This window comes from Ylistrum balloti, unplaced genomic scaffold, assembly GCF_031769215.1.
Source record: "Ylistrum balloti isolate Yb309-2 unplaced genomic scaffold, AGI_CSIRO_Ybal_v1 Utg370794, whole genome shotgun sequence".
Lineage (NCBI taxonomy): Eukaryota > Metazoa > Mollusca > Bivalvia > Pectinida > Pectinidae > Ylistrum > Ylistrum balloti.
In genome coordinates this window covers 182,844-196,128 of record NW_026782463.1, presented here as the reverse complement: position 1 = coordinate 196,128, position 13,285 = coordinate 182,844, and the positions used below count along the sequence as shown (strand labels likewise).

The 13,285-nt window shown below is 34.3% G+C and overlaps 1 protein-coding gene across 1 annotated transcript in view; it reads right to left on the bottom strand.

The window, feature by feature from the left end:
- Window positions 1–11,201, bottom strand: part of LOC132558517 (nonsense-mediated mRNA decay factor SMG7-like) — a 42,964-nt gene extending 31,763 nt beyond the window's left edge. The window contains exons 1-8 of the mRNA XM_060223085.1: window positions 11,119–11,201; window positions 9,563–9,594; window positions 8,887–9,004; window positions 8,196–8,256; window positions 6,878–6,949; window positions 4,896–4,974; window positions 4,119–4,211; window positions 1,965–2,036 (exon numbers count right to left, since the gene is read on the bottom strand). Of these exons, the coding sequence (XP_060079068.1) occupies window positions 1,965–2,036; window positions 4,119–4,211; window positions 4,896–4,974; window positions 6,878–6,949; window positions 8,196–8,256; window positions 8,887–9,004; window positions 9,563–9,594; window positions 11,119–11,144 (553 nt within the window). The 5' untranslated portion in view covers window positions 11,145–11,201. The remainder of the gene's footprint in view (window positions 1–1,964; window positions 2,037–4,118; window positions 4,212–4,895; window positions 4,975–6,877; window positions 6,950–8,195; window positions 8,257–8,886; window positions 9,005–9,562; window positions 9,595–11,118) is intronic.
- Window positions 11,202–13,285: the final 2,084 nt, after the last annotated feature.

Below are 13,285 nucleotides of genomic sequence, written 5' to 3'. Positions count from 1 at the left end.
TGTCATTGTTTTATATACCATACAATGTACAAAGCTTACTGTGTGTCTGGATTAGACAGGTGTCATTGTTTTATATACCATACAATGTACAAATTTTACTGTGTGTCTGGATTAGACAGTTGTCATTGTTTTATATACCATACAATGTACAAAGCTTACTGTGTGTCTGGATTAGAAAGGTGTCATTGTTTTATATACCATACAATGTACAAAGTTTACTGTGTGTCTGGATTAGACAGGTGTCATTGTTTTATATACCATACAATGTACAAAGCTTACTGTGTGTCTGGATTAGACAGGTGTCATTGTTTTATATACCATACAATGTACAAAGCTTACTGTGTGTCTGGATTAGACAGGTGTCATTGTTTTATATACCATACAATGTACAAAGCTTGTGTGTTTGGATTAGACAGGTGTCATTGTTTTATATACCATACAATGTACAAAGCTTACTGTGTGTCTGGATTAGAAAGGTGTCATTGTTTTACCATACAATGTACAAAGTTTACTGTGTGTCTGGATTAGACAGGTGTCATTGTTTTATATACCATACAATGTACAAAGCTTACTGTGTGTCTGGATTAGAAAGGTGTCATTGTTTTATATACCATACAATGTACAAAGCTTACTGTGTGTCTGGATTAGACAGGTGTCATTGTTTTACCATACAATGTACAAAGCTTACTGTGTGTCTGGATTAGACAATTGTCATTGTTTTACCATATAATGTACAAAGCTTACTGTGTCTGGATTAGACAATTGTCATTGTTTTACCATATAATGTACAAAGCTTACTGTGTGTCTGGATTAGACAATTGTCATTGTTTTACCATATAATGTACAAAGCTTACTGTGTCTGGATTAGACAATTGTCATTGTTTTACCATATAATGTACAAAGCTTACTGTGTGTCTGGATTAGACAATTGTCATTGTTTTACCATATAATGTACAAAGCTTACTGTGTCTGGATTAGACAATTGTCATTGTTTTACCATATAATGTACAAAGCTTACTGTGTGTCTGGATTAGACAATTGTCATTGTTTTACCATACAATGTACAAAGCTTACTGTGTCTGGATTAGACAATTGTCATTGTTTTACCATATAATGTACAAAGCTTACTGTGTGTCTGGATTAGACAATTGTCATTGTTTTACCATATAATGTACAAAGTTTACTGTGTGTCTGGATTAGACAGGTTTCATTGTTTTACCATACAATGTACAAAGCTTACTGTGTGTCTGGATTAGACAGGTGTCATTGTTTTATATACCATATAATGTACAAAGCTTACTGTGTGTCTGGATTAGAAAGGTGTCATTGTTTTACCATACAATGTACAAAGTTTACTGTGTGTCTGGTTTAGACAGGTGTCATTGTTTTACAATAAAATGTACAATGCTTGCTACGTGTCTGGATTAGACAAATCTCTAGATGTGGTAACACATGAAAAGACGAATAATGAAAAACACTGGTTAAATTAAATCTGATTTAGTAAGATAAGATAACGACACCAACTATTATTTTATTAGAAATATCAATTGTTATGAATGCACTAATTTATCAATGTGCTAATTTGCCAAAAAGTGATAACAGACTCAAACTTGATTGCGCCAAATTATGTTAGTTTACAGTAGTTCCATATATTACTGCAATATTGATATAACTGAAATTCTACCTCCCGTTAACAAGGGTTTTTTTTCTTATATTTCATTACTTTTTAATAGTGTGACCTTGAAAGTACGTCAAAATTATTTGTCTGAATATTCTAAATAGGACTGAAGAATGTGTAGCAAGATTTAAACAAAGTAACATATCACAACATCGCTGATGCCCGACCAATCACTGCAATTATAGTCAGATGATTTTAGGTACTGACCAATCACTCTATTGTGCTTATTATCTCTCCTAAGATCTTCATGAAGGTTGAAAAGTTCCGTTGTAAGGTGCTGACTTACCATTGAAAGGCAGAAGGTTGGCAGCATGCCAATAGTAGGTTTGGGCCTGCTCGATCTGTTGTCGATAACGAGCTGTAACACAGGCAAATGACAGAACAGCCAATGATAATAATGTACTGACGACACGACATCAATAATGGAACAGCCAGATATGCTGACATCAATGATGGAACAGCCAGATATACTGACATCAATGATGGAACAGCCAGATGTACTGACATCAATGATGGAACAGCCAGATGTACTGACATCAATGATGGAACAGCCAGATGTACTGACATCAATGATGGAACAGCCAGATATACTGACATCAATGATGGAACAGCCAGATATACTGACATCAATGATGGAACAGCCAGATATACTGACATCAATGATGGAACAGCCAGATATACTGACATCAATGATGGAACAGCCAGATATACTGACATCAATGATGGAACAGCCAGATGTACTGACATCAATGATGGAACAGCCAGATATACTGACATCAATGATGGAACAGCCAGATGTACTGACATCAATGATGGAACAGCCAGATGTACTGACATCAATGATGGAACAGCCAGATGTACTGACATCAATGATGGAACAGCCAGATGTACTGACATCAATGATGGAACAGCCAGATATACTGACATCAATGATGGAACAGCCAGATATACTGACATCAATGATGGAACAGCCAGATATACTGACATCAATGATGGAACAGCCAGATATACTGACATCAATGATGAACAGCTAGATATACTGACATCAATGATGGAACAGCCAGATATACTGACATCAATGATGGAACAGCCAGATATACTGACATCAATGATGGAACAGCCAGATATACTGACATCAATGATGGAACAGCCAGATATACTGACATCAATGATGGAACAGCCAGATATACTGACATCAATGATGGAACAGACAGATATACTGACATCAATGATGGAACAGCCAGATATACTGACATCAATGATGGAACAGCCAGATATACTGACATCAATGATGGAACAGCCAGATATACTGACATCAATGATGGAACAGCCAGATATACTGACATCAATGATGGAACAGCCAGATATACTGACATCAATGATGGAACAACCAGATATACTGACATAATGATGGAACAGCCAGATATACTGACATCAATGATGAACAGCCAGATATACTGACATCAATGATGAACAGCCAGATATACTGACATCAATGATGGAACAGCCAGATATACTGACATCAATGATGGAACAGCCAGATATACTGACATCAATGATGGAACAGCCAGATATACTGACATCAATGATGGAACAGCCAGATATACTGACATCAATGATGGAACAGCCAGATATACTGACATCAATGATGGAACAGCCAGATATACTGACATCAATGATGGAACAGCCAGATATACTGACATCAATGATGGAACAGCCAGATATACTGACATCAATGATGGAACAGCCAGATATACTGACATCAATGATGGAACAGCCAGATATACTGACATCAATGATGGAACAGCCAGATATACTGACATCAATGATGGAACAGCCAGATATACTGACATCAATGATGGAACAGCCAGATATACTGACATAATGATGGAACAGCCAGATATACTGACATCAATGATGGAACAGCCAGATATACTGACATCAATGATGGAACAGCCAGATATACTGACATCAATGATGGAACAGCCAGATATACTGACATCAATGATGGAACAGCCAGATATACTGACATCAATGATGGAACAGCCAGATATAATGATCTACTGACAATACACCTACTACAAATTTGTTCCCCTAAAAGATAAATATATATATATATCCTTAAAAATATATAGTAAACATTTCTTACAGTGTATAATGAAAAGAACCATGTGTGCTTCAACCCAGGTCACCAACTGTGATTAATTTTGTTGTAAAATAATTTAATTCGTATCATCATATATTAATAAAATAGATGAGTTTACTGTAAACTTTAAAGTTTTAAAGTTTTTAAGTGCTACAGAATTGTAATCAGTCCTATGTCAATAGAGATTAGTACTATCCCAGTGTTGACCAGTACACATAACACAGTGACCAGTACAAACAAGAGTGACCAGTACAGTGACCAGTATATAAGACAGAGTGACCAGCTAATACAGACCGATGTCTCCCAGGTGAACCAGGCAGTGTTGACAAATGTACAGACAAGAACTCTTTTTTGGTGGAGTTATCTTCACTTTCAAAGGAATTTTCTCTGTGTGAATGATAAAAATTAAGAATATCATCAATAGCAGTAATTTGATTGGTTTTCACAATATCTTAATGTTCTCTTCACATCAAATTTATCATTGCTGTTAAAATTAACTATCTGAAAGCATGCTATACATGTAATATAGATATTAACCCCATTCTATTTATAGAAGTTTAGATATTAACCCCATTCTATTTATAGAAGTTTATTTGTTGTGAGGTCCATCAAATGCTTGACTCTCTACTTCATCTGCCCAGTAATGATTGGATGATAAATATAGATATTGACCCCATTCTATCTATAGAAGATTATTTATTGTGAGGTCCATCAAATGCTTGACTCTCTACTTCTTCTGCCCACTAATGATTGGATGATAAATATAGATATTGACCCCATTCTATCTATAGAAGATTATTTATTGTGAGGTCCATCAAATGCTTGACTCTCTACTTCATCTGCCCAGTAATGATTGGATGAAATACTATTTGTAAGCATCAGGTCACAATTAGACACTGTAAATTAAGTTATCGTTAAATTTCACTGAAAATCCCCATCACAACAAATATCGATTGTGTTATCAAGATGATGACTGCTTTCAATATATTCTGTATTTTTCTTAACACATATACATAACATTTCATGATACCTTACAGCATAAAATAACACTCAAATTTTCGAAAAACATACCTTTCAAAATGCCGAAGCATGAAGATTTTCTCCTGAAAGGGAGATCCAGTTTGAAGGTGGTGCATACCAGCTGCAGCAACTAGTGGAAACAAGAGACTACACCTATTATACTGGAACATATGACACAGACTTGGCTGCTTAATTACAGCCATGAAGCACAGCCATACACTTATGTCCAAATAATAATATTTACTAAGGTTACATCAATGTAACATGAAGTATTCAGAATGGAGTGCTATAACTTTGATTTGATTATTAACTCATTATTCAGTAAGAAGGGTTCGATACACATTTCAATTTTTTACCTACTTGGACTGAGTACAACAGTCCATCTGTTTGGTACTATCACATGTGATCTAGGCTGACAGAAAGGAACTTGATAAAACACATTTTGAAATAATAGTTTTTTTGTTAATTTGTATGCAACTACTTGGTTTCACTTAAATTGACAAGTTGATTTAACAGTACATGAATTTGTTTTGTTCTAAAAAATGAGTACTGCCTTAAAACCCACATACCAAATTATGTAGGAATAAGTGATGTTCCTCTTTTTTGAGGCTGGTGGCCATCTTTTTTTAGAATGCTGAGAAATTCGACACTGCATGAGGTCTTTCCAAATATTTGTATGAAGTTTCAAAAATTGCAAAAAATATACTGATTTGGAACGCGACGCGACGCGACGGGACAGGACAGACGGACATGGGCAACGCTATATGCCCCCGGCCATAAATGGCGGGGGCATAAAAAAAGATATATAGCGGTGGTGAACCACACCCACATGAGTAGTAAGGGACCACTTTGGTTTCAAACAACAGGAACAAAACAAACTGTAAAATATCATGAGATATGTCTCACAGCCATTGTTTACTGGACAGGAAATAGGACACAAACATGACCCTTCATGTTAAACAAGAAAATTTACTTCACATACCAGTCAACAAGTTTAAGAAATGATAATGAATGAACAAGCTTGTCAAATGAATGATCTGCAGTTCATCAGCGTTCAACATGTGTTGAACTGAACTGTTGATGTACTATTGCAGCTAACTAACATTAACAAGCTGAAAATGTGAACAACCATATTAAAGGCAGTATACAACAAGGAAGCCAAAACAGAAGATAAAAAAACAAATAAAACTCAAAATTTGTATTGAAAGTTGCTAGTTACTAGTGTGTCTTTTGTACAATCAACGAGATTGTAAGCGGAAGACACTACTGGTGGATTTTTTAGTCCTAAAGTATTTCATAATTTTAATTAATTTGAATAGTGACATGATTCAGAATACACACATTTACTTGACGTTATTTTGAAATTATTATATACACAAAAATTACAAAATTAATTAAAATATTATATACACAAAAATTACAAAATTAATTAAAATATTATATACACAAAAATTACAAAATTAATTAAAATATTATATACACAAAAATTACAAAATTAATTGAAATATTATATACACAAAAATTATGACATTAATTGAAATAGGGTAATGCACCTCCCCATCTAGATTCTGACATTTTTTTTCAATCACCTTGGATTTTCCTCAATCGCCTCCAACTTTTCAAAGTTTTGGCCCTTAGCATCAATGACGACTCCGAGAAGGATGAAACAGCTTTATGGTGCAGTTTATTGAATTATTTGGCTCTAAGGTATCTATTTCTAAATTTGTATTGAAAGAGTGTTATTTGCATGTGTGTCTATTGTACAGTCCTCATATTCTATAATATCATCCTGTTTATAGGATTAAAGATAGCAACCATGAATTAATATGTTATATGTCAAAAGTATTACAGATCAAGTGTCTGCTATAACATGGAAAAAGGTCTCAGCTTTGTGATAGAAACTTTATCACAAGAGAAGATAAATGCTAGTAAATACAAGTTTATCATTTAAAGAAGGAAATATTATCACTACCAGAAAATAAAGCTTTCATAGCATGACAAAGAAACTTTCACACAGGAGTGATTTAACAGACCTGTAAGTAAAAACCACTGGCTGTCTCCAGGAAAAGGTTCAGTGTAGCTTGGGTCTCCCCTCTCTTTGGGTTCTACAATGACGAAAAAAAATCTTTGAGCTCAAAGTATCAGTGTTTACAATGTAAAAATGGTGATCTGTCCTCACAGCTGTAATGAAAAATGAAAAAGACAAAGCACCATACATCTCATATAAAATCCACTTACATCTGTCAACTAGCCTATAAGTGTAACAGAGATCATTATTTATTTAAATGCCTCTGCTTGGAATTGAGCCCGGGACCCCTGGCTTACTAGTCTGATGCTCAACCAATCAAGCTAAAGAGTTCTCTCTAGCCAAGTAGTATATTGCAGCTAGTATTTTACCGGGGTAACATAAGCAACATACATTATCTGTTGCAGTCTTTTTCTTCTGTTTCCAGCTCTTCACTGTACCTCACATAATGGACAAGATTAGTATCAGTATGTCCAGTGGCAGTTCACTCCTATGACTCCTGTATATCATAATATCTTTTTTCCGAGGCTAAAACAATAACCCTAATAACTTTCATATGAGATATCGTCACTTTATTCCTGGTTGTCTCGCATTTATTTTTTTTTATTTTTGTACAAATTATATCTGACAAATTTACATATATATGAAACAGCTCTTTTTTCTACTTTTGTATAAAATATAATGCTCATATTTGTTTTCATTTAAATAAACCCTTTCAAGCTTGTTCTTTGGATAAAAATACAAAAAATCTGACAAAACAATGGTTTAAAAGTAGTTTCTTTTGTTTTTCATTTACTGGGTTAATCAACCTATAAAGATGTGAGGTTATTTTGAGGTGGAGATCTCTTTGTAGTAGCTGAACCACAATGAACACCATGCAGGAGACCCACAACATGTTATCCAAAGTGACTGGGGTAAGGTGTCTTGTCCAAAGACACAACCATGACAGCATAGAACTACCCATGATATCAGCTTTTTGAGAAGTCCAAACAAACACAGGCAGGGATTGCACTACACCTATGTCAGATCTTAAACCTTGGGTTGTATAGCCTGATGCTCTACCAACTGAGTTATTGCAACCCTAAATTAAAGTACTGTTGTGGACAATTTGTACCTCAAAAGAAGCAGTACATTAAGTATATCCAAACTTTCAAACCCAAATGTCTGTTTTTATACATACCAGGGTAAATCAATCTTATTTCTTGGTGTTTCTTTTATAAACTAAAATATCTGTTGTCTGCCATCAGTTCTGTGTTGAATTATAAACTGAAGCTGACTTCCTGTTCATTTATCACACATTTTACGTACACCTTTTTTATACATACCTGTTTGTCTTTAGTTTGTGACTGTAAACTGTTGATGTGATTTTTAAAAGCATGGTTCCATCTGAAATAAAAAGTAAATTAGTACTTTCTTAGACATCAATCCCTAAACTCTTTTTCGACATTAAAGATCATTCAACGATATATCACCACGAATACTGTAAATTTGCATGTATAGCGCGCACTCGGGTCAGATTTAAAAAAAAAAAAAAAAGGTTTTCTACAGAAAGATTAATTGATTACTGGTTACTGTGATGAAACAGTTGTGGTTTGATCCATTGATAACTAGGAAACCACAATCATCATGACCCTAACATATTTAATTACCTTATGTAAACAAATTCACACAGGTGCCTGACTTAACAAGCATGAAAGGCTTGGCTAATTGGATAATTAACGGTTCTTAACAGGTAACAAACACAGTATTAGCCAAAGACAGCAGCTATGGTGAATGTTTTTAAAGGTATATTGTTCCAGGTATTTATCTAATTACATAGGGTTCTTATATTGATATAGATATATGTACTTTCACAGAGAAAGTAATATTCAAGCATAAATCAGTCACTCTATATACATATATAACATCACTTTTAATTGCTCTTTGATACCTACAGTCTCTTGGTAGCAAAAAGACAAAGTAAAACTCTGAAAATTCAGAAACCATTTTCTTATCACAAAAGTTAAGTGTACTCACAGGTCTTGCTCTACTTTCTTATCAAGAGCATACTCCAAGTCCATCAACAGCAGTTTCTTGTACAGATCTTCCAACCTCTGTCTGGCCACCCATGTTTCTGATATACCTTTGTTTGAATCTTGTAAAAATATAAACATTTTTGAACAATAATACATAGAGTAACTATAAAACTGTGAGTTAAGGTAATCATAAATATCACAGGGTTTTCCATAATTTGGTTAGTAGTAGGCTGTGTAGTGAAAGTAGGAGGCTGGCCTGCCGTGTACGTGTAGTCGTATACGAAACATTATTACGGAACTGGATTGGTGTAGGCGGCCAAATGATCAAAGTAGCCGATCAAATTGGCCGGCGACCGGCTCTTATTGAAAACCCTGATAGCACATGACAAATAGCACATTATCAGACACATCAGAGGAGGACAGGATAGGACAGTTATTCCAGGGTCAAATAATGGATAAAAATAATTGTTGTACAGTGTATCAAAGTTCATGTATAGTGAAAAATATTTGATTATTCAGTAAAATACAACACATATGATAATAATGATTATCAAAGTAACATATCTTTTTGTTTTTCTTTTTTACAGTAAAGGATATGATAACTAGACACTGTATAATTCACAGCCACCTTGGTTACTGCTACATAGTATACCTATGATTAACAGCTGAGTACTTACCTGATACACTTGCTTTGAGAGCTTCTGCTTGTCTGGAATGGAAAGGAAAAGCTTATCCCATATTAACATCACACAATAAATAATATCAATACCTTGATTGAGAAAGAAATATCTATTCACAGGATTATGTCAATTCATAACTGAACTAACAAGATCTCTATTGTAATGTTATGCCATTTAAAACAAGTATGACACCATAAAAATTCATTAATAGTAATAAGTAGTGTTTTAAGATTTAAATAATATAATAATGAACTACATAAAAACAGACAGGCCAATATATTCCTTTTCCCAAAATTTATAAAATGAAACAAAACAAGCACAAGAGACCTATAGTAGTAATTCAGTCTTTGTGACATTAAGTCAAATAAATAAACTGCTTGTTTCCAGACACCATATCTTGTAGTATTTTCATAGAGTCCTGCACATCTCTAGCTTATGTCATGAATATTGAAAGACACATTTACTCCACAAAGTTCATATAGTGTCAACACTCTAGTTCAGCTCATTTGTCTATTGGTGCATTCGAATAAAAGAATTCTAGCATGAACATGACCACATGTAACATCCTACTGTGACAACCTATATGATGACATTTTATTAGAAGAAGGCTTGTCTAATATGAATAATTATTTAATATGGTTAACAAGTTTAACATTTATTTTTGTTTTCCCGTTCAATATGTTGGTAATTGCATTCTTTATCAATACTGATACATGCCAGGTGTACATGAGCTAATGTAGGTGATTTTATATGATTAGTAGTTATTGTGTTTCAGGGCCTAATTGTGGTTAGGGGGAGGGTATAGTATATGTGAGGGCGCTGTCATTTACCATGATACTGTGCCTATTACAAAATATGTGTGAAAACACCTGGAACATAAGTATCTGGTGTGATTTTGTGTGAATCCTGTAATATATTGAATATTGTTGTGTTCATTACCAGTGGCACATATAAAGAATATGAATTTTACACATCAACAGAACCCTGACTATTGATGGCAGGATGACACCTTTTAATACGAAAAGTCATGCGAGCAAAAAAGATCTCATATTAACAAACCAACATGTTCAACTAGCCGTGCATGTTCGCTTAACACCTGACACTACATATTGAATCTACACACATTATCATCACATATCTCCCTCTGGACATCTACAGGAAAACAAATCTCTGATTTTTTTTTATCGGAAACATGGAATGGAACAAGAAGAACACAGAACGAGAAGAAGAAATTAGAAAAAATGTTCCGAACTATTTGCAATCTACCTACAAGTAACATTGAAACATTAATGAAGGAACAGTGACCAAAGGATTACATGACAAAGTATGACGGAACAAGCGGTGACGGAAATCATCACTGTTTACAAACGTTTGTAAGTGAAATGTTGTTTTTCCCCATTGACTTGACGAATGTGCTCCAGCAAAGTCATTGATAACATGGTGGGGACACTCTAACATATTCCCTAATATGGCTTTTAGACAATATTCATGAGCTACGCTGAAATAAATATGTTTTGAATGTACACGTAAGTTTCTAATATTCCTAAAATCACCTTAATACTTGCGCTGCTGAACTCATAGTTTGCAGAAAAACTCGTAGTTTTGCAAGTCCCACGAAACATTGCTAGGTGGCCGCCATTTTGGATTACAACAACCGAAACAACGGAAGTCATGATACATCATTTAATTCCGGACCGAAGAAAACATGAAAATCCGGAACGACTAAAACCTATTTAAGAAAAGAATCCTTTTTATTATTATTTCTGTACATTTTGGGGGATGCTGTCATCATATTTATTAAACCAGTGTAAAATCGACCTTAATTAGTTAGCGTCAACATAGAATATTACTTTTTCCACCGTCTTGATTATTGACAAAAATGATAAAAAATCCCCGCCACCTAAGAACGATCACACTTGCTGAACGGTGACAAACGAGTTGTAAAAATAGAATGAACGCTGTGCACACGTGTTAATAGATGATGGTCAGATTGAAAATGTTACGGTTCGTCTTGGGTTTGTCATTTCATTCAATTGACTTGACTCTAATACAAAAATCTAATCGTCTAATCTAGTCGTCTTTCTCTAAAAAAAAAAAAAACAAAACAAAACTTGTTAATTATCGCGTCCACAGTACTTACTCGTTGTGAATGATGTGAATACAGTGGAATAGGTTGAAATCCAATTAATATGCTGTTCAATACTTTCGAAGATATCGACATCAAGTTAGAGATAAAAATTTCACCACAGGAAATTCGGGAAAAGTATGTTCATGACATTTCGTAGTTTAACATCGACGACACGTTAAATTCTATCATTCTTTTATATTTTCATATATATATACACACTTATTATATGAAAGATTTAAACCGAATTGTCTGAAGATATTGGGCTGTTTAGGAGGTTCAGTTTGTTTAGATTAAATACGCGGAAATCTAGCCCTCTGTCCTTAATGACGAACTCAACTATGTCGTTATAACATTTAATATGTGTATGTTCTTGTCTTCGCTTCGTTCCTTAGAACTTTCGAATCAAGCCCTTAACTAATGCAAACCTATAAATCCTTGTCGTAAGCTTTAGACGAGTTGTTTGGGTTATAATCCTATCAGTATTTGATAGAAGTCTTGTCATAAGACTGTCCGATATTCTTCTATACAATCCCTTTCTTCATATTTAGCGCTCTCCCGAAACACTGTGTTAATTGAGTTATCATTCTTTGTGCCTCGGTATCCAAAACGGAGACAATCTTGCCCAACCAGTAATATAAGACTTAACAACTGTTTTCCTTGGCGAAGTTTTCACTTTTTTTTTAAGAATCTTCCATCAGTCGACGACAATCACCCACGATAAATAAACATGTATACATGATGGAGTTTATTACTTGGCAGATAACTTGGTCACGATTTATTGGAAATAATTTTTTGTGTTTTTGTGATATCTCGATTAGCATTTTCTTAGTAATGGTCATAAGAGTTCGTCTCAGTGTATATTTGATTGTCTACAGCATAAGACGAAAATTGCTCTGTCGAATTGATCTTTCTTAGAGACGTTATCCGGGTTGGGTCATATCCTTGTTCATGTTTCAATCTTTTGAGTTTGAATTGAAGACAGCTTTATACTCTCACGTTTACCCAAATTAGAATTTGACCATTTTAAAAGAAACTAAAGAAACGAGCTGATTATACATGTAATATGGCAACATCTGTCACGATTGGACGGAAGCGGTAAAATCAGGATATTGAGCTCTTCCAAGTCAGGAAGACAAACATCAGTTTGGAGGAAAGGAATCATCCCACGCCACTATTGCAAAACAATCTGTTTTACCGTGATTGCCTTCTTGTTTATTGAATATCTTTGCATGTGCAATGTAGCTTATTTGGATTTCACTTTAGACAATTAAATGACGTCACACATTCACAGAATATACTTGGACGTAACAATGGAGAAAACAGCCAGCGGACATAACTTAAAGTTTGACGTAGGAAATCTACCATCTTTGCTTAAAAAATAGACCATATGATATAAGGAATCTGAATTCGTTTGCATTTGATATGAAAATTTGGGAAACTCGTCAACATTTTTTTTTTTTAATTTCGGCATGTAAATGAAAAAAATAATAGAACTTCTTCATAAATTTACGTATCAAACCAGTGTAAGATCACACAGTGTATCGGACACAGTGTAAACTTATATAAACATCCGTTTTCCTTACTCGGATCAG